At 44.2% G+C, this 22,767-nt stretch overlaps 1 protein-coding gene across 4 annotated transcripts in view; it reads left to right on the top strand.

Moving 5' to 3' along the window:
* Positions 1 to 8,270: 8,270 nt before the first annotated feature.
* The window catches only part of DUSP29 (dual specificity phosphatase 29), a 33,315-nt gene continuing 18,818 nt past the window's right edge, over positions 8,271 to 22,767 (top strand). Inside the window, exons 1-2 of one of the 4 annotated variants that reach the window (XM_090279484.1) lie at positions 8,271 to 8,349; positions 18,945 to 19,173. In XM_090279484.1, the coding sequence (XP_090135610.1) occupies positions 18,977 to 19,173 (197 nt within the window). In that variant the 5' untranslated portion in view covers positions 8,271 to 8,349; positions 18,945 to 18,976. Of the gene's footprint in view, positions 8,350 to 16,988; positions 17,132 to 18,939; positions 19,174 to 22,767 lie in introns of those variants that run through there. The other 3 variants (XM_090279483.1, XM_090279481.1, XM_090279482.1) reach the window with 3 other exon arrangements.

Raw genomic sequence — 22,767 nt, 5'->3', positions numbered from 1 at the left:
CAAAGTGAGAGAGAAGTATTGATTGGTTGCCTCTGTAAGTTCTCTGACTGAGGATTGAACCTGCAACTTAGGTATGTGCCCTGACCAGAAATTGAACCTGTAACATTTTGTTGTACTGGATGATGCTCCAACTAACTAAACCACCAAGCCAGCGTTTTTTTACTCTTTAATGTAACTACTATGAAAATTAATATTGCACAGGTGGCTTGCAATGATATTTCTACTGCTCAGTGCTTATCTGAAGGCTTGAAAATATAATGTAACTGAATTCAAAGTGAACAAATGTAAATGTTATTTTTATCAAAATGTAAATTAAGTGAAAACAATAAGAATTAAAATTATTTCCACGTGTATTTTCAAAAGTTATTTTTCTAAAACATTCAAAGTTATTATTAAAAATAAAAGGGATGAGCCTGCAAACCAAGTGTCGCTGGTTCGATTCCCAGTCAGGGCACATAAATAGGTTGCACGTCAGGTCCCCAGTTGGGGGCGCGAGTGAGAGGCAATCACACAGTGATGTTTCTTTCCCTCTCTTTCTCCTTTCCCTCTCTCTAATAATAAATAAATAAACAAATAAATAAAATTTTTTAAAATACCAATCAACCAATAGAGGTAAACATTATTAAATAAATAAATAAAATAAAAATAAAAACAAAAGGGAGGAATTTCCAGCCAAGATGGAGGCCTAGACTGAGACATTCTGTCTCCCTCCACAACTAAGAAGAAATACATCTATTGCAAAACCAGAAATAACCAGAAGTTCCAGAAAATAAAGCTACATGGAAGTACAACGTATGAAGTTATAAACAAGTGGTGCTTGTCTGGATGGGTCAGAGGGGCGAAGCCGGGGCAGAGAGGTCAAGTTGTGCTGGCGGCAGTAGCAGCAGCGACCGGCGGCGGGACTATGGTAAGCACAGACACCTGTATTTAAGGGGAGGCGAGAAGCACCTGGGGAGCACCCCTGCTGCAGAACAAACCTGTCAGCTTGTGATTCCAATGGGGACGGAGGAGAAGGCTCCCGGTCTCTCAGTGGAGAGAGAATAACAGGAATCCATCTTGGACCCCCAAACCCATGCAACGTGCCACAGTGCGATGAGAAGAGTCGCCCAGTAGTCACGAGTGCACAGGGCTCCACACTCTATAGCGTAGGAGGTGTGGCAGCCCCACCCAGGAAGCAAAAGACTGCCAGGATGGTACAGATAATGATAGATATCCCAATCATGCAGCTGACCAGAAAGCAAATACATGAATTAACAGACGAACAGATAGATAACCTTTCTGAGACTCAGTTCAGAGCTATAGTTATAAGACAGCTTACAGAAATAACAGCAGGTCTTAAGCAATATGGGAAAGGAATGAAGGCTAGTCCTGCTGAAATAAATGAAAACACATACGAAACAAGTGGTGAGGGAAGGAAAACCAGGGATCAAATCAACAAATCGGAACATAGGGAAGGAACAAACAGTCAACCAGTGCAGAAAGAGGAAACGAGAAGGGAGGAAAATGAGGAGAAGCTCAGAAACCTCTGGGACAACTATAAGAGAGCGAACATCTGAATTATAGAGTTGCCAGAAGATGAAGAAGAACTAGAAATTGAAAAATTATGTGAAAAAGTAATAAAGCAGAACTTCCCTAACTTGGGGAAGGAAATAGACTTACGGGTCCAGGAAGCACAGAGAGTTCCAGAAAAACTGGACCCGGGGAGAACCACACCAAGACACATTATAATCAAAATGTCAAAAAATTAAAGATAAAGAGAGAATCTTAAAAGCAGCAAGAGAGAAGAGACTTATGTACAAAGGGGTCCCAATTAGACTATCAGCTGATTTCTCAAAGGAGACTCTGCAGGCAAGAAAGGATTGGCAAGAAATATTTAAAGTAATGAAAAGCAAAAACCTACAACCACGATTACTCTACCCAGCGAAGCTGTCATTCAGAATAGAAGGGCAGGGAAAGTGCTTCCAGGACAAAGTAAAACTGAAGGAGTTTATTAGATCCAAACCACTGTTATATGAGATGTTAAAGGGACTTGTTTAGGAGAAAGAGGATCAAAACTATGAACATTAAAATGAAAACTGCATCACAAGAACCAACAACAGAAGCTAGGGAATTGAAACAAAGGCAAACTAAGTAGGCAACAAGAGTGGGAAAATAACTATAGGTATGGGGCACATATTGGGGGAGGACAGCAGCGAGGGGGAAGGGGGGAAAGGGAGGGAGATGATACAGGAATTAAGAAGCATAGTATGAGCGAGTGGAGTAGACAGGAAGATGCTGAGAACTATATGCACAACCAATGGGCATGGACTAAAGTGGGGGGGACAACTGGAGGGAGGGAGGTCACTGGGTCGAGGGGAACAAAGGAAAAAGAAATTGGGACAACTGTAACAGCATAATCAATAAAACATATTAAAAATAAAAAAATAAAAGGAACTATGTAATTATTGAAGAACAGTTTTAAATTAAAATGATATAAATGAACCTGAAAACATTAATTCACTTCTTTGAATGTTTTGTTAAATTTTATAAACCGCTGTTACAAAAAAAAATTATTGACAATTGTAGCAGTCAATGTAAAGAATTGGCATTATCCCTCACACATATCTATATCTGTATCTATATCTATATATTTATATCTATATCTACATCTATATGTACTCGTGTATGTGCATATATATCATACCTTGGAACTTGTTGGCTTCAGAACTCACCAAACCTGGTACTCATCGCATTTCGATGAGAAAATATGTTTCAGCACTTGGTGCTTGCTTGCCACATGTCGCACTTGCTAGAACTTGTAGGAGTCACGACACCCCCCGCAAGAGAAAATGCTTTATCAATCATCGCTTGCTCGCCACTCGTCGGAATGAATTAACAATGAGTACCTGAGCACCGAGGCACCACTGTATATACTTTAAAGAATACTATACTTTGTTTGTTATATGAAATGTTCCCCAGCTGTTGTGCAGCTCTTGCAATTAATTCCAGCTCACCCTCAGAACCCTGAAGCAGAACACGGGGTCAACGGACGCTCAGCACTACGTACCAGGTTTTTCTACTATCTCAGCTGATGGCTGAAAAAGTTCAACAAGGTGTCTTTTCTCTCACTTCCACAGTTTCAATCCTCCCTGTGCTCCAAGGTTTACAGCAACATAGCTCACCAACTCTCACAGACTTCACACTCAGTTATCTTTGGTTTGAGGTCATGGAACAAGAGAAGGGAAACACATTCTCAGTGACCTAAATGGTGTTAGTCCCCACAGTGGGTAGAGTTATGGGTCACACTGCACCTGTGCTGAAAGCCAGATCCCAAGTGCACGAGGCACCATGTATCTTTTTTATTTTATTTTTACATAGAGTGAAGTTCACTCTTCTTGGTTTTACTGACCAACGTGTATAAATGTGCAACCACCACTACGACCAAGATATGGAACAGTTTCCAAGTTTCTTACCAGCGTCTGGTATTGTTGGGGTTTTGTTTCTCTTTAGCCATTCTAATAGGTGTAGAGCAATGTCTCGTGTTTGCACATATGTTTTTGATATGTGGGGACCTCCAAAAAAGAAGCTCAGGGCAGGGGTTCCTGTTTCTAGGATCCATGGATGATATTGTCCAGGAAAGTCAACAAATTACCCTTTAAAATTTTTTTTTAAATTTTCAATTATAGTTGATATACAATATTATATTATTTCAGGTATACAACATGGTGATTAGACATTTATATACTTTATGAAGTGATCACTCTGGTAAATCTAGTACCATCTGACACTATCCACAGTACTGACAATATTATTGATTGTGTTTCCTATGCTGTAGTTTATATCCCATGACTGTTTTTATAACTGGCAATATGTACATCTTAATCCCTTCTCCTTTTTCTTCCATCTCCCCCCCCCCCCCATCTGTAAACTATCAAAATGTTCTCTGTATAAATTTGTTTCTGTTTTGATTTCTGGTTTATTTGTGTGTTGTTTTTTTTTTAGATTCCACACATAATTGAAATCATGTTATTTGTCTTTCTCTAAGTTAGTTTACTTAGCATAGTACTTTCTAGGTCCATCCATATTGTCACAAATAGTAAGATTTCATTCTTTTTTATGGTTGAGTAATATTCCATTGTTTATATATATGTACCACATCTTCCTTATTCATTCATCTATCAATGGGCATTTAGGTTGCTTCCACATCTTGGCTATTGTAAATAATGCCGCAACAAACAGAGCGGTCCATATGTCTTTTTGTATTAGTGTTTTGGGTTTCTTCAGATAAATACATAGAAGTGGAATTCCTGGGTCATATGGAAGTTCTATTTTTAATTTTTTGAGGAACTTTCATACTGTTTTCCATAGTGGCTGCCCCAACTTTCAATCCCACCAAAAGTACACAAGGGTTCCCTTTACTCCACATCCTCTCCAACACTTGCATTTGTTATTTATTAATGATGGCCATTCTGACAGGTGTGAGGTGATATCTCATTGTGGTTTTAATGTGCATTTCCCTGATGATTAGTGATGTTGAGCATCTTTTCATACTTCTATTGGCCATCTATATGTCCTCTTTGGAAAATATCTATTTAGGCCCTCGGCCCATTTTAAAAATTGAATTGTTTGGGGTTTTTTTTCCATGTAAAATTGTGTGAGTTCCTTATATATTTTGAATATTAACCACTTATCAGATGTATCATTGGTGACTATCTTCTCTGACTCAGAAGGTTGTCTTTTTTGTTTTGTTGATGATTTCCTTTGCTGTGCAAAAACTCTAGTTTGATGTAATCCTTGGTGGGCTTTCTTGATACAAAAGGGAAGCCCCTCAACTTAGCCTGCTTGAGAGGTAGAGACTAAGAGGGAGCTGACTTGCTCCAAATAATCATAAGGGAAGAGCCTCTCAATTGTGGGACCCAGCTCCAGAGAAGAGAGTGAGAGGCCAGGAATGAAGATAAAGGAAAGCTGGAAGGATTTTACAGACAGAGAGGAGCTTTATGAACATCGTAGGTACAGAGACAGAAGTCTCTGGAGGAAGAAAGTCCCCAGGCATGGGCCCCCACCAGCAATTTTCTAATAGGGAGGTTAGACATTGAATTGGAGTTGTCTCCTGCTCTATGCTGTGGCACTGGGTGGGTGTGCTTTGGAGAAAGAACAGAAGAGGGTGGTGTCAAGCTTGAGGGGAGGTTGAAGGAGTGAGAGGCCAGAAGATTTCCTTGAGGGTGAAGAGGTGCAAAGGTGACGGCAGAGCAGACTCAGGAGACATGAGAGCCACCCTGCCTCTATGTCTCCCACAGAACAGTCCTGTGAGATGGTGCAGAGATGGTGGGCTTCCTGCAGAACCTGGGCCTCAGCCTGTTTGCTTTGCTTTGTTTTGTTTGTATAATATGAAAGAAAAGAGAGACCTCTAGGGGTGAAGTGGACTTACAGCTATCAGACTACACCCATCTGCCATAGAGATGTGGCCTCTGTCCTGGGGGCTCCATCTGAGAGGGCAGCTTCTCTCCTGGGCGCCAGCTGGACTCAGTAGCCAGGTATCCACAGAGCACTGGAAATCCCTGGGTCTTTTGGATTCAGGAAAGTCGTGTATTAGTCACATCTCTTGTATTTGTTTCCTATTGCTGCTCTAAAATTAACTTAAATTCAGTGGCTCAAAACAACACATTTATTATCTTACAGTTCTATAGGTCAGACGTCTGACCTGGGTCTCACTGGGTTAAAGTCAAGGTGTTGACAGGGCCACATTCCTTCTATAGGTTCTGGGGGAGAACCCATTTACTTGCCTTTTCCAGCTTCTAGGGGCTCGTGGCCCCTTCCTCCATCAAAGCCAGTAGGGCTTTGAGTCCTCATGTTGCCTCACTCCCACCTCCTCTGCTGCCTCTTTTCTAGGAACCTTTGTGATTGCATTGGGCCCACCTGGGTGATTCAGGCTACTGTCCCTGTTTTAAGGTCAGATGATTAGCAATCTTAATTCCATCTGCAACCTCAATTCCCCTTTGCCTTGTGACATATATTCACAGGTCCCAGGGATTAGCCTGTGGACCTCTTTGTGGGAGTGTACCTTCTGCCACACCTTGCCACTGGGCCTAGGTGGAATTCTGATCCAGAGAAGCTGAGACAAAGAGCAGTGTCCACCTACCTCTGAAAATGGAAAAAGTAGAGGGAGATTCTGGGGAAAAGGAGTTTGCTAATGAAAATAACATGGGTCAGAGAAGTGGTGGTGGGAGGGAGAAAACTATGTCAAACGCTGTTACAGGTAAATTTCTAACCAGCTATGATGAAAATAACGGCTGTTTCTGCAGATCGTCCTTTCCCTGCCCTGGTGCAGCTTGCCGTTGCAGAGTCCTGGCGGACTATGCTCGGAGTTTGGAATAGTTGGAAATATCCCTGCGTGCAGCCTGTGATTCCCTGGTTCACTCCCATCCCGTCTGAATGGTGGGTATGCTGTGTCCACACACACAAGCTCTTGGCCATCTACCCACAGCCTGAGTTCTGCCTTTAGAGTCACACAGGGAATGCAATTGGCTCAGTCACAGGTTAACCCTTCAGGTGCTGGAAAACAGATCAAGTGTCTCATGTCACCAGCACCACTCTTTTCTAATAAAGTCTCCCAGGGCTTCCTATAGCTCCTCATAGTTAATGATATGGTTTCCCACCCTTCTCCATCCTTGTCATCCTCTTTGGGGTGTACTTTTATTGATCCAGCAACCCACCTAATCTTTTTCTTGGCTTTATTTACTTAAATATCCTCTTAGACAGTGTGGTGGAATACTATCTCCCTTTCTTATCACTCGCTTGTGTAGCTCAGATGTCTTCAGATGTTTGATTTTTGCCCCATGCTGAAGCCACATCTTCAGAGGCACGTCTTGCCTCCTTAGCCCTTGAGCTGGGCTGGGGTTGGGCTCCCAGTGAGATGGAAATCTTCCTTCGGACTGTGTTGCTTCCAGCAGCTCTGACTCCTCCAGTCCTCAGGGTAACCGCAGAAGGGTCTTTTGACCTGCTGCTCTGACTCCAGCATTGACAGCAGGGACATGTGGGGGCCCTGACACTTTGACTTCCTTGGACAATCAAATCCTGAGTCTCTGCCTTGCAAATATTTTTTTGCACCAAGAAATCCAGAAAAGCTAAGTCTCTGAGCAGGTTCACAATGAAAAATACTAGAAATAAACACTCAGAATAAAACTGGCAGGAGCGCAACAAATAAATGATGAGGAAGATCTTTGGTTTGCTGAATACAAAGATGCAGAGGACAATATAATGACCCGACTCAAGAATACCCTGTTAAGTGAAGGATGTGGGGAGACTGGTGACTCCCTTCCCATTCCCCGCAATCCTTCACACAGGGGAGTTAGCATATGCCCCAAAGGGTGTGACAAGGATGGGAAAGGGTGGAAAACCCCAATCATTCATCATAAGGAACTGTAAGAATCCCTGGAAAGATTTTACCAGAAAATCAGAGAAGCCTGTACAGGTCTGCAACACTCAACACTGAAAAAGGAGGGCCATGGTAGTAGGGCTTGCTGGAGGGAGCCTGGGGTAAAGAAGCCTGGAGCCATAGAGGCAGGAGACTGAGAGAAGCTGCCAAGAACAGAGAGGCCTGGGAATAACAGTTGACTTGGAAATGTTTTTGGCATCCTAATACCATCTAGCATTTAAAAATGTTTAGCACGTGCCAGACATTAAGTACTTTCCATACTTATGTCATTTAACCCTAACAACATAAAAACACAAGAGGATGGCATTATGATTTTTCCCACTGAAGCCTTGAAGGGTTGGGCACTTGCCTGAGGTCTCACAGGAAGCAACACTGAAAATGAACCAACTTTACAGTCTTTCTTGGGGGCATTTCATGGGTTGTCTCACATGATGCGGCATGCATTACATCCACCCCCCAGAGATAGCGCCACAAAGTCCTGGAAAAGAGTGGAATGGAGAGATCTTCTCCATGCTAAGCAGGCTCTGGGCCAGCGCGTAAACCTTCCCTGTTCCAACCGTTCCAGGACAGAGCCACTGGCGCGGCCCCGCAGTCACTGGCCCCGTCCATCCCAAGAGAACAATGCTGGAAAATACCCCTGCCCGTCCCCACACCTGTCCCCGCTCCCCCGCAGCCACATATTCTGCCTCTGTGACCGAGCCAGGGCCAACTGTATGGGCTCTGGGCACAGGACGCCCAAAGTCAAGGATTTCAGGTCACACTGCTGAAGCAGGCGCCTCGGGTTTCTTCTCAGACTGGGCAGCACACGAGGTCAGCGTCAGCAGATCTGACCCTAAAAATAGGCTCTCAGATGCCAGCCTGGGTGGCCGGGTATGCGGCGCCACACGCCCTACCGACAAGCACCTCCTGACCCAGCCTGGCCCCAGTGCACACAGGTAAGACCTTGGGGTGGTGAGGCTGGCATCTCTTGGGTCCAACCAAGTGTCCTTTGGGGGCCTGATTGTAAGGATTAGAAGCCCTCTTTCCACCCTATTTCCGGAGAGACAGAGAAAATCCTTTTCGTGTGAAAGGCTTCTCATTACCCATTTTCCCCTAGAGACTCCATGGAATTTTCTCAACTTGCCTCCCTCCAAATCTGAGTTCCAGTTCAATGACTGTTTCTAAAGGATGACAGGGAGGGGTAAGGCTCCGCGGGCCCTTCAGAGGCATTGGATGTATTGTATCAATCCCAGCGAGGTTTGCATTTGTCCATTTAGCCAGTGGAGGGAGAAAAATCTCAGCAGGAGGGGTGAGTAGAAGCACCAGAGCGACTCCCATCATGTGTAGAGCAACACAAATCTCAAATAAGTACCCAAACCCCATGGATGAGAATTCTTCCTGAGCATCGTTTGGACAGAGGAACTATATATTTTTTAAAATCCTCACCAAGAATATGTTTTATTGCGAGGAAGGCAGACAGTGGGGGGTGAGAGAGAGAGAGAGAGAGAGAGAGAGAGAGACAGCGATGTGAGAACATCGATCGGTTGCCTCCTGTACGCGCCCTGGCCAGGGGTCCAACCCACAACCTAGGTATGTACCCTGACTGGGGATCAAAGTGGCAAGCTTTTGGTGCACGTGACAAAGCTCCAACCAACTGAGTCACCCAGCCAGGGCCAGAGGGACTAGTTTTAAAGCTTTTCCCATTCCCGTTTGGGAAGATGGGGCTAAGGATGACGCCATGGTAAATATGGGGAGACTGAGTCACAGAGGGACAGAGCCACTGGACCAAGACAGCAGCGTATGTGGGTAGGAAGGTCGGAAGGTGTCCTCCGTCTCAGACCAGGGGTCTCCCATTAGGCCCCAGTGCCCTGTCCTATGGCCCAGTAGCGCTTCATGGGCCTGGAAGCCAAGAGCTGTTGGGAGTGGGAGGCTGTTACTGTTCAGGAAAGCTGAAAACGTCCCACGGGAGAAGCTCAGAGGAAGAAGAGAGGGGCATGAGGAGTGTGTGTAGAGAGGTCTCCCCCATTAAGACCCCAGCACCCGAGAGTCCCTGGTACTCAGAGCTTATTCTGTTGCCTGACTTTTCTCTTGGGGCCTCCCCTTGTTCTCTTCATGACAAAATCATTTTGGTCCCACTTGAAGGGCTGCTAAGTCCTGTCCAAGGAAAAAGCCCTGGGCAAGGGGGTGTGAGGTGGGGTGTGGGCTGGGGAGTTAGGGGGAGGTCAGTGGGCCTCGGAGCCTCTTTGGGGGCCTGGGCCTGGAAACAGCCGCTCCAGGGCCTGGTGCCAGAGGGCAAAACTCTGTTTGTCCTCTCAGCCTGACTCCAGAGCAGATGGTGATTGAATTCTCAGTTTCGGAGACCCTTGATGGTTCCTTGCCCACCAATGCCACAGTAATTAATATCTGCCTGGAACCACCAGCAGATACTAACAGTTGGAGAGGGTCCTTTCTCTCCTCCCAAAGCCTTGCTGTACTTCACACGGGAGCACCCATCACCCACAGAATGTTCAGCCTTATTTATGCCCCACCCCGTTTGCCACAACTAGCCCCAGAAACCCTCAGCCCCGGTCAGAGTGCTCTACTCGCTCTTGCCTACTCTTGACTCAGAACTTAGCTCCCAACACAGCTGGTATACTCCACCCACCCTCCCCCCTGCCTCCTGGTTTCCCCTTCATGAAACATCCTCTGAGCCCATGCCGATGTGCCAAAAACTTATATCTCTCATGTAATCCAACAACCAAGGAGGTGGTCATTTTTCCCATTTGTAGATGAAGAAGCTGAAACCCATGTACATGAGACTCTGAGGCCAGTGAGAGCCCTTACCAAGACTTCACATCACTCTGTGCTTCACATTGGGGAGGGACACAAAATTGAGTGGCCCAGGCCTGCTCTCAGGAGCACATGCTTTATGACCAAGAACGGAGTAACCTGTCTATTGACATGGGCTAGGATGCTTGGCCTCTTGGGGTGAACCCCAGCCTCACCACTTACTAGCGTGTTGTCGTGTTAACAGCCTCTCTGATCCTCATTTTGACAATCTGTAAAGTGGAAGCAGCTATTCCGTCTACGAGGTTTTGAGAGTAGATAATCGCTGGGCCTACGGTAAAAGTAACCAACCATATGATCATTTCTCTGAGTCCTGCCAGGCCCTTGATTTTTCAGGGAACTTCTGTGGCAGCTTTAAGAGGTGAGCACTTGGCCCCCAGCCTTCCCAAGGCCCAGAGCCTCCACTGCGCAGCCTCAAGAGAGAGGCCTAGGGAGGAGCAGTGGCCTGAATTGGAAATGGAGGGGTGGTGGGCCCATGGCGAGGGCCACTCTGCCATGCTCTACCCTCCTTCATCTTTCCCTGCACAAAAAGGCCTCATGTTCTGAGGTGACGCACAGCAGGAAATGGTTCTTGAAAGACATGAACTAAAAGGCCATCTATTCCTGAATTCACGAGCTGTGAAGCTGCCTGCAGCGTTCCCACACATCTTCAGAGGAAGCAAAGGCACAGCTGCTCAGGAGTCAGGAACCGCAACTGGCCTGATCGGACGTCATAGCCTCTCAGCCCGTGGCAGCACCTCCTCTGCCCCACAGGGCTGGGCCACAGAGGTAAAGTCCATCCCGCCCGGTTGGCACCCTTGTCTAAGAAAAAAGCTGAGTGTGGGCCTCCAGCAGTTTCCGGGAGGCCCAACTCTGCCAAACCAAGATTGGGGAAATAAATTAGTTCATAAATTACCACCCCGAAGCACTTTGAAACCATTTGAAGAGTTAATCAAACAAGTTAATGACATCAACACCATCATAGAAGGAATATTAAATTACCTCTTTAAATGAAGGCTTTTGTTTTTTTAATAAAAGAAGTTTATATTAATTCACATAATTGCCTCCAGTTAACGTACTTGCCAGAATTTTTCCAAAAAAAAATCTGTTGAACTTGGATTATGTCTGATATATTAAGATTAAATTATAGGCAACAAAAAAATTCCTGGGTTTTCATGTCCAAGTTTTAATTTTTTAAAAATCCACAACTTTTATTTCCTGGTTGGGATCATTTTTGTAGACTTAAGATGCAAAAGACAAGCACTGACTTGTAGAAAATTAAAAATATGTATATTTTTATATGTACCCTGCTGCCAAATTCCATCACTCCACATACCCCAGCAGTAGGTATTACTCTCCTAATAGAGTAATTTACTCAACCACAATAACATTTCTAGCCACCCCCCTTCTTTCCAGCACCTTCCAAGCCCACCTTGGGTGGTGTCATGAAAGAAATGTGGCGTGCATGCATTTAAACACACACTAACTTTCCCCCATGTTCCCAATGCATTAGGAACATAAATATGCAACACACATATATGCAGAAGAGGAGAATTTTTTAAAAAGATTAGATTATAAACCAGTCTACTAGACCAAGAACTTCTGGAAGGCAGAGACCTCTCTGGGTTAGTCCGTCTCTAGCTCCTAACAGAGGGATGTGTGAGTAAAACTTGGGGATGGGCCTAACATCTGAGGTGAAGTCAAAGAGGAACCGAGGCAACTTCCCATCCCCACTTGTGACCCACCAGAGCACCCCAATGTTGGCTGATTTAGACTAAACCCAGACTGGGTGAAGGTGAGTCAAGGACACTGGCTCCGACACCAGGGGGGACAGGAGGAGCGCTGCCCTCTTCATCTGATGTCTGTCTCCAAAGGGAAAGAAAGTTGCCCTGAGACGCGCATTCACCATGAAGCTTCAGAACCCTGCACTTGTGCTGGTCACTTGCGTGGCCCTGTAGCTATTTGCTTTTCTTTCTCTTAAAGATATTGTATAAGCTTCAAAAGCCACAAAACTTGATTCTCTTCCGGTTTCCTTGCAAGCACTAAGGGACTCAGGGATTCGAATGACCTAGGCCCTAGGCCTCGCTGCTGCCACCAGAGACCTCCAGGTGGGCACATCTCTGCCTTCAGGGAGCTCACACTCATTGGAAGAGTACTCAGTGCCACTCAAGATGTAGGGACCCCCTGGTCAGGCATTGTCAAGAAGGCCACCTTCCTGCGCCTTAGCCCACAGGTTTAGGGGAAGCATCTACTGTGCCCAGAACAATTCTAAAATAGAACTTTCACAGGTTTCCCCCCTCCATATACTCAAATAATACCTGTTCCTCACAGAAATTTTAGAAAAGATCTTTCCTTAAAAAGAAGAAGAAAAAGTCACATATAATTTCATCATCCTAAAATAAGTACATAGCCAATGTTACTATTTTGGTGAAATGGACTTTTTTGTAATAACAAAATCATATTGTACATGCTGTTTCATAAATGTCTGACTTCTTCTCTCCACTGGTGCAGGCCTCTTTCCCTTTGAATTCTGAAAACCACCACAAACACAGCTGTCAGTCACATTTAACAGTGTCACCCAAAGTTTAGGGTGACACAGAGAGAACTGGCAGACTATGGGTGCTGCAAAGTTGATGGGAATCCCTGTTCTTAGTCCTGTGGCTGTGTACCCCGAACTCACCTCACCTGGCTGTCTCTGACCTCCTTCTCCACTCTGCAGCAGGGCTCCTGACATCCTATCTGAGACTGTTTTAGAAGGTGCAGAACTCCACTTACTCTCTTGAAAAGAAGAGCTTAGCTCCGTGTGTTTCACTCCACCATTTCCTGAGCCATGCTTCAGGACTTACCTTTTTCTCACCAAAAGTGTACTCAAATGAGCCCTGGCTGGTGTGGCTCGGTTGGAGCATCATCTTGTAAACTGAAAGGTTGCAGGTTTGATTCCCAGTCAGGGCACAGGCTGTGGGTTTGTGCACTCACAAGAGGCCACTGATCGATGTTTCTCTCCCTGCCTCTCTCCCTCCTTTCCTCTCCCTCTAAAATCAATAAACATGTCCTTGGGTGAGGATAAAAATTTTTTTTTAAGTAACTCAAATGATAGTTTTTAGTAAGCAGGAGGCCTGCTCTTGGGTCACATTCCTGGGCATAGCTACCTGGGCAGTCTCTGTAGGCTCACAATATCCCCTTAGAGATGTAATTGTCTCACTGAAATGAATGATTCATTGCTTGATCTGGTTTCTCCCATCTTCCACCTGAGAAAACAAAAGGTTCAGGCTGGGTTTTTTGTCTTTATGTTTTAAAAATCATCTTTATCCCTCTTGCTATAGCTCCATTTTATCAAAAAGGAGATGATGCTCAGGGGGAATGACATGTGTAGACCTGAGTCCTTGGTGATGGCCAGAGCTGTGAGAGCAGAGAAGGGCCACCAGACAGGGAATGCAGGGAGAGAGGGACAAAGAGGTAGAGGAGCTTCAAGGAAGTGCCAGGTCCCAGGAGTAAGAGAGACAGAGTAGAAATCACAAATCAGAAATCACAAGCAGCTTCCTGCCCACACTGTTCTGTTCGGCTAACACAGTTAAAAAAATAAAGACATGGTTATTCAATATAATATATAATTATTTATTAAAAGAATCCAAAAATAGAAAACGAGGAAAAAAAATTTCTCTGACGTTTGCCCACAGTACTGACATTTTCCCACAGTACTGACATTTTGATGGTTTTTTGTTTGTTTTTGACATGGAGTCAAATCAGGGTGTCAAAATTACAGTTTTGAATTCAGATCAAAACCTCTCCTCCTTAGGCAAGGGAAACCTTTAACCAAATGCAAGCTGTACCATCGAAAATTCTGAAATGGAGTTGGAATCAACAAGGGGTCCCTGTGTTATTACTGGAAATAGCTCCTAAAAGGCAAGGCCACTGTTTCACAGAGGAAATGGCACTCCAGGCCTGAGTGGTCAAGTACCACTTGGCCTCTTCATTCTTTGTGGTCACAGTATCTTTAAGTGTTTTAAAATTAGCAGTGTCTTAGTTTAGTTTCCCTCCAAGGCAGACCCTGAATCCAGGATTCGGGTGCCAGTTGCATATTTGCTAGGTGCTCCGGGAAGCACAGTATGGAATGGGTAAGAGAGACAGGGAGCCTGCAAAGGACGTGTGAGGGAGCAGGGGGCCACTCTGGGCAGGTGGGGCTGGAGAACACAGCAAGCCTCCAGGAGACTGGAGAACAGATTTCATAATGGTCCCACTCAGGATGGAAGAAGCTGGGGTATCTATCCACCAGCTCCTACCCCTCATTCCAATGACTTCTGGGAGTAACTCTCCATATGTTAGTCCTGCTTAGTGCACATACCAGAAAACACCCTCAAGTAAGGAAATACGGGGGCTTGAGAGAGGAAGCCTTTTGTGTATAAGGGCATTGTCCCTTTATATTGCAGTGAGCTGAGCCAAGGACTGAGACAGGACAGGAGATCATCTCCTACAGCTGCCTACATTAAAAAACCTGCAGATTTCTCACAGAATGCTGCCTTTCTGAATTCTCATAAGAATGTCAGACAATCTGGGCTTGCATTCCCACGTGGGATGTGGGGCACAATGCTCTCCCATGTGCCACAGTCCCCACTACTCCCTGATGTCCCCTGCCTGAGGTTCTACAGTTAGATTTTTGTGTGTTTGTTTTATTCTTTAACACCCAAGCCATTTCCCTCCTCTATGTAACCTGGCTGGCCCCTCCAGGAAGGAGGGTATCCTTTGAGGAAGAGGCAGGCTGATGCTGCACATAGGCCAAGTAGCCGTCAAGTTGGCATTTGGTTTCCTGGGACCAAACCTTTAAATATGAAGCTGTAACACGAATCTGGAGGCCTCTCTTGACAACCTGCCCAGCTCTCATTATGACATTTAGCCTGTGATTGATATTGTGTGTGTCATTGAGACCTTGGCAGTTAATCTCTGGGTCGAATCTATGGAAACCAAACAGAACAGATTTGTCTTCCCCTTCCATTTTGGCTGTGATCTGCGAAACAGACGCTCCTGGCCTCTGTGAGATTCAGAGATTGGGAAGCCACGCAGAGAGGGATGCACACAAGCCGCCTCCAGGATTTGGAAAGATTACAGGTCTGTGGTTTCTGGCCGGCTCTGCGCTTTGTTCTCTTCCCCCATCCAATCTGCACGCTGGAGGATAATAGATCCCAGAGCTCCTCTGCGTGCCAAGCCGCTCTGGGTAGACCGCGCCACTTCCTCTTCTGTCTGGAAATCCAGCCGAGGCTTTCAGCACGGAGAAGGGGATGGGGATGACTCCTTCCACAGAATATTGGAGTGACGGCCCCGGCAAGGGTGAGGTCAGCTTCAGTGATCAAAGGAGGCCGGCACAAGTTTCAGAATGCCATATACTCCAGCATCTCCTTGAAATCACCTCTTCTGAAGCCTCATTTAGTGGCGAGCAGGGTTCAAAACAGCCTGCACCTCCAAATGGAGGTATATGGTCCCCAGCTTCTACTCACTTTGAAATAAGGAGAGTTGGTGCCCTGGATGGGCTGAGCTCTGGATCTCTCCTGATTAAGGTGCTTGTGGGCCTGAAGCAAAGACAGCTACAACCACACTCTAGGAGACAGGTGTGTGTGTTGGTTCCTGCCACAGAAGTGTCTGGCCACCCCTTGAAACAACTCCTTCCTTGGGGACCAGAAATGCCAGCAGGCAGGCCCCAGAGTGAGTTCAGGCCTGAGCCACCGCCCTCTACCGGGGTTTGCCGATCCTTCGCTCGCCTTCACTCCTCCTCCAAATTAGCCCAGAGGTCAGTCAGTCCTGCCTCTTCTGCTCCAGCTGAGTCCCCAGCACAGGCCTGCCAGTCCTTTATCAATTCACCCCCTCAGTCACTCACTCACTAAGCCATTCCCTCATTCAGCAAGTGCTTTCTGAGCACCCCCTCCATGTCAGACACTGAGGCTACAGAGATGGACTCTACGGGGCCATCTGCAAGGATCCCAGCCCCTCATTCCTCCCAGTCCTGCACCCTTATTCTGGTTTAAAGGCCTAGCCTCCACCCCAATGAGAAGATGGAAAACATACTGAGCATCCTTACTATTCTTCTCTTGACACAAAAGCTCCTTGACTCTTCAGCCACACTCTTGGCAAATTATCAAGCATTGCTGAGCATCACTCACTTGGTAGCTTGTTAAAATACAGACTCCTAGGCCCTTACCTCCAGTCTAGGGTGAAGCCCAGGAATCTGTATTTTTAGCAAGTGCTGGATGATCCTGAAGGAGGTGGTCTTATGGTCTTTAAATCACACTTGACAGTCTCCAAAGAAGGGTCACCTCTGTTGCACATCGCCCCCATCCCGCAACTCAGGATTTTGCAGAAGTCACAGATCCCGGCTTCTTCCCATGACCCCTAAAGACACACGCTGTTAGCTATTGATCTTTTAAATTTGTCTACTATAAATTTGGGTGAGTCAAATTTCCCACAGCAGTGGTTTCAGCTCTTTCTTCTTCTTTGTAAAAATTTTTGTAACGGGAAATTATTAACACACACAAAGGAAAACAGTAACTACCTTGCAAACATCACCCAAACCCAACCACCCACATCCATGGCCAGTCCTGCCTCATTGCATCCCCACCTGTACCTGCCACCCCACACACAATATATGATTATATTTTTCCTACTATATTATTTTTGAAGCAAATCTCAGACATTATGTTATTTCATCTGTGAATACTGCATTTGTGTTTCTTAGACAAGGCCCTGTGGTATAATTTGTCCTCTGAACCTCCTACAAATTGGGTGTTAGATCTAGACCAAGGACTCTGATCAAAGATTCTGGTTTTCCTTTGGCGAGATTGCTGTCATGGTAGCGTGTGCTTCTATCAGAAGGCCCATGACATCTGCTCATCTCATCTTATGTTGCTGGCAGTTACTGTTCAATACCAAGATCCATTGGCTCGCCAGGTATTGTAAAATGGTACTTCCTTCCTTCTTTATTACCTGGAATACTTTATAAAAGAGGCCCAGTAGTACAGTTTATATCAGAAAGGAGAAATCAATAACATTAGATTCTTTCACTTTACTTATCTCTCTTCAAAATAATGAGCTGGTTCCCTAGACTTTTCCAACAGTGAATAACTGCTTTGTGTAGCATTACATCTTAAATGTTTAACGTGTTTTAATGCACTACAGTTATTTTTATTTTTCATGTTCAAATTACCCTACTTTTGACAAGTAGGAGCCTCTTCCAATTGTGTTCTGAATCATTTTGGCAGACCTGGTGGTCTTTGAGGCTACCAACCCTTTTTCATATTGTTCAGACCCTCCTGCATGCCCCTGCTCAAGCTGAAACTCCTTAACCCCATCCCTGCCCGCTCAGCAATTACTTTTTCTCAGAAGACTAAGACCAAGTGTTACAAACATTCTCAATTTAGTTTTCCTCATCTATAAAATGGAGCTAATAATAGCACCTACCTTGCAGAGTTGTTAAGAAGATTAAATGAGTTCATAATTGTAAAGCACTTGGAACACTGCCTGGCACAAAGTAAGTACCAGATAAGTATGTATTTGTTAATAAATAACATCTTGCCCTGGCTGGGTGACTCAGTAGTTGGAGAGTCATCCTGTATGCCAAAAGGTTGTGGGTTCGATCCCCGGTCAGGGCACATACTTAGCCTGCAGGTTCAATCCCTGGTCAGGGCGCAGACAGGAGGCAGCTGATTCATGTTTCTCTCTCACATCCATGTCTCTCTCTCTCTCTACCCCACTTCCTCTCTCTCTCTAAAAATCAATAAAAATATATCCTTGAGTGAGGATTAAAAATAATAATAATAAAAACAAACAAATGACACCCTTTCCCTGTCACACACCTCCATGTCTCTCAGTCCCTCCACCGTTTTATCAGAGCATGAGTATAACTTCCCCTCCCAAGCCGTCTGAGTGTAGATGCACCAGTCACTCAGCTCAGGGAACAAACACTGCCCAGTTCCACAGTGAATTCATTGCTTGGGTTCACTAGGAACTCTCCTCCTCCATTCCACTTGCAGAGCTGGGCAAGCTCTCCAAATACACCCTGCAGTCTGCAACCACAGCTTTCTAGTTAGGAACACTTCTTCCAATCCCTGGGTAAGTCAGCACGTCTGCCAGAGTCCTAGCCTGAGAGCTGCAAACATGGACTTCAACTGTCCTGACAAGTTGATGAACACCCACACAGCCAAGTTTCCTTCCACTCCAAGGCTCCTGAAGCCCCAAGAATGTGCATGGTTGCCCAGACTAGACAGGCCCTGAATGGACAGGTGTGCCCTTTCCACGGGCACCAGCTCCCTGCTGATGTTAAGTACCACAACCTGGAATGTCAGGGACCTTGTGGCCCTTTCTATTTGAGTTCAAAATGTCCCAAGTCAGCAGATTCCAGTCAGATAAAGGAAAAAGTAAGCACCAAAGAAGGGGTAAAGTCTATAAGTAAAACAAAGGAGGCAAGGGGCTGGCTGCCTGGGGAATTTCTGTCACGAGTCTGCTGCAAATTCAGCTCCACCTGGGTCAGAGGGCCTCAGCACTCTTGCTCCAGAGAGACTGGGATGTTGGGGACATGCTATTGAACAGCCATCATGGCCTGCCTTGTTTCCCTCTGTGGCCTGGGAAGAGGGAGCAGAAGCACAGCAGGCCTGGGAAATGGCTGCCAAACTTTGAGATCAGCTTATTCCCACCTCTTCTCATAAAGCCCATTCCCTACCTCTGTCCCCTGCTAACCCCAATCCTGACCTTCTCTCAAGACCAGTTGCAGAAAGGAGAAAATCCATTGGCTCCAAAATGACATCTGGAGAACCAAAGACAAGCCTCAAGAATGCCTACTCATCTGCCAAGAGTCTGCTGCCAAAGGTGGGTGAGGAGGAGGCAGAGGACTACTGTACCCCGGGAGCCTTCGAGCTGGAGCGTCTCTTCTGGAAGGGCAGTCCCCAGTACACCCACGTCAACGAGGTCTGGCCCAAGCTCTACATCGGGGATGAGTAAGTGCCCAGGCCAAGCCCAGGAGAAGGCAGTCAGCCCCTCTTCAGATCACACATCTTGCTACCTCCTGACCATGAGATTTTGCTTTTCAGGTCAGCTGTTCTGTGAGAACTCTATTAGTTAGGGCTGAATTTATCTTTATTTTGCAAAAAGCTCAGAAAAGGGGCTTAAGCAAGATAAAGATTGATTTTGCTCTCACATGAAAGAAGTACAGAGGAAGGCAAGCTGGGAGTCGCATGAGTCTCCAGGGTCATCAGGAACTCAGGCTCCTGTGCTTCTGCTCCACCAACCCGAGGGTGGGGCTTTCTTCTACAAGGTTTCTGCATGGGCTGAGATGGCTGATAGGGTTCTGGCCATCATCTGTAGGAAGAAGATAGAGAGAAAGTGAGAGCAAAAGGGCATTTTCCCAAACAGAAGTCCCACCCAAGACTCACCCTGCCCCTAGCTGCAAGGGAGCCTGAGAAATGTAGTCTTTTATTTTAGCTGGGTATGATACCAGTAAGAATCAAGTCAGTTCTCAGGTTGGTGGCACAAGAACACATCAACTTATGTGTAGAGAAGCAAAATGTAGGCCTCGCAAAGTTCAGGTCGCTTTTCTTTTCTCTAGATTTTTATAGCCACCATTTCCCACTCCTCAAACAACTGGGAAGCTCCTACTATTAATAATACTACTAATAATAATGCCTATGACTTATTGAATACTTTGTGCCAGGCACTGTGCTAAGCATCTGCATACATGATTTCATTTTACTTTTACTAAAGCCCAGTGAAGGAGGTTATCTACTTATTCCCACTTTAAAGATAAGAAAACTGAGGCATGGAGCAGTAAATGAACTGTCCCAAGGTCCAAAGCCCAGCAGGTGGCAGAGAACTGTGATTCAAATGCAGTTTTGCTCAACCCAGAAGTTTTTATCTTAAATCCTCCCTCCATTTCTCAGAATTCCAGCTCATGTCCCATCTCTCCAAGGAGAAGATGGCGCAGGGCCACTGCACGTGTGATTTTAACATATGTGTCATGCTGCTTAAAATTTAGAGATAACTGTTTACTCATAGGAACTCCAGGGACAGCTTTCCTTGTCAGTTTTTTATCTGAATATTTTTAAATTGAGAAAGTTACAAAAATGCATGCCCATTTGTAATAAATTAAATAGAAGGTTATAAAAACAAACTGCATAATATCCCTTTGTCCCCTTTTAATCCTACCATGAAGTAACCAGTATTACATTTATTTGCATACTTCTACTACTTTATGTACACTAAGGCAAAACAAACCTAAGGAAACATATACACACATATAAAAGGTTTTTGTTTCTCTTAAACAATTTTTATAAAAATATCATGTTATATATATGCTACTCTGCATTTTTATATTCCATAATATAGTTGTACCACAATTTATCCAATCATTTTCCAGTTGTGAAAATTAGGGGAACCTCGGTGAGAGGTATATACGGACTCTCTACACTGTTGTTGTTGTTTTTTAAATAACAGCTTTATTGAGATATAATTCACACTCCTTAAAACTCACCCACTTAAAGCGTACAATTTGGTGGTTTTATTATATTCACATAGTTGTGCAACCATCACCACTATGCAATATCAAAGCATTTTCATCACCTCAAAAGGAAACCCTGAACCCATTAAGTAATCTCTCCCCATTCCCCGCCTTCCCCTAGCCTGAGGCAACCACCAGTCTGCTTTCTGTCTCTAAGGATTTATCTATGCTGGACATTTCATATAAATGGAATCATCATATTTGGTGTTTTGTGACTGGCTTTTTTCCACTTAACCTAATGTTTCAGAGATTCATACAAGTTGTAGCATTAATCAGTATTTTATTCTGTTTTTGGATCTTTTCTATAAGTCTAAGATTAGTTCAAAATAAAACAAGTACACATACACTTTGACTCCAAATATCACTTTAAGAAATATAATTTATAAAAAAATTATAATTTACAGAAGAGTACTAAAACATAAAGATATATATAGTATCTTTTAGTAATAAAATAGTAAATAAATGCAATAAATATATGGTTTTCCTATTATAAAAGTAATATATGCTCATTGTAATATATGCTCATATGTTTTCATTTCCCTATTTATGATAGGTTAATGAAAGAACTTTCCTCATAGTATTGTGTGGGTTAAGTGAGATAATATATGTAAAATATCAGCGTAGTGCCTAATATATAGTAAGTATTCAATACAGGTTTAACTATAATAATAAAGTAGTTATTCATGTAAGGAAGAAACATTTGAAATTTCCCCAGATAATCACCAAAGCCCATTACTCTTATTGATATTTTAGTATATTTCCTAGGTCTCTGTACATTATTTTTGGTTTCAAAATTCACATTTACATAGTTGTAACCATATTGAATATTTATTTTCTTTTTGCACATAGCATAATTCATAAAATTTTCCCTTATTATGTAATTGTCATATATTTAATTATAATAATATTAATATTATTATATTAATCATAATATATAATTATATATCAGATGAATATAAGATCACTTATTTAACTATTTCCCTGTTGTTGGACATACCAATTATTTCTATGATCTCGCTTTTACAAATAATGCTTCAATGGACATCTTTATGCATACATTTTTTCTCATGTTTAGGGTTATTTCCTCAGATCTGACCACAATAATGATATAATGGAGGGGAGAGAGTTCAAGATTTTAACTTAAACTGTCTGTGTCTTTATTATCTATGCCATTCCCTTTACCTAAAATGTCCTTCCTTTCACCTCATCTGTATCCAGATCCTAAACATTCTTCTGCCATGAAGCTAGCTTTCCCCAATCCCTGCAGTGAGAAGTTTTTCCTATCTGTATATTATACAGTGTAGTTACCTTTTCTATAGCTTATAATAGTAACAATAGCTAAGTTGTATTGGATTTTTACCATGTGCTGTGCCCCCCGTGCCAGGCATCATTTAAACCCTACAACAACCATAGGAAGGACGTACCATATATCACTCCCATTTTACAAGTAGGCAAATCAAGGCTCAGAGAGTTCATCCATTTAGTTGGTCAGTCAGTCAGAATTTACTGGCACCTTACTAGGAGCTATGGGGGATATGAAGAGGAAACGAGGCTCAGAGAAATTGAGGGACCAGCCCAAGGTCATGCCACCAATAATTGATAGGATTTTTTACTCAAACCCAAATCAAGAAAATGTGGTCAGACAAAGAGCTGATTTACAGAGGAGGAGGAGAGATATGTAGAAAAGTAACAGGGAACAGTAAGAGAAGTAGGTAGTGGGGTGGAAGGAGTGTGGGGTTTGAGTCTTGGCTCTGCCAATTATCAGGTGTGTGATCTTGAACAAATTATTTTACCCCACTTCTCCTTATATGGAAACAGTAATAGGGCTTACCTCAGAGGATGAGGATTAAATGAATTAAAACAAATAAAGTGCTAGAGTGGTTGCTGGCACATAGTAAACGCTCACTAAGTGCCTGTAATTTGGCTCTGAGTAAGCATCACAGAAGAGGTAAATTCCAGGCTTGCCTTTGGAAAATGGGTAGGATTTCAACAGAATTCTAGGCAGACGGAGCAGGAAGATAAGCTATTGAGGTAAGAA

This window comes from Furipterus horrens, unplaced genomic scaffold (assembly GCF_987537825.1).
Source record: "Furipterus horrens unplaced genomic scaffold, mFurHor1.1.pri manual_scaffold_5, whole genome shotgun sequence".
Lineage (NCBI taxonomy): Eukaryota > Metazoa > Chordata > Mammalia > Chiroptera > Furipteridae > Furipterus > Furipterus horrens.
The sequence above is the reverse complement of the archived record's forward strand: the minus strand, read 5'-3'. Positions and strand labels throughout refer to the sequence as shown.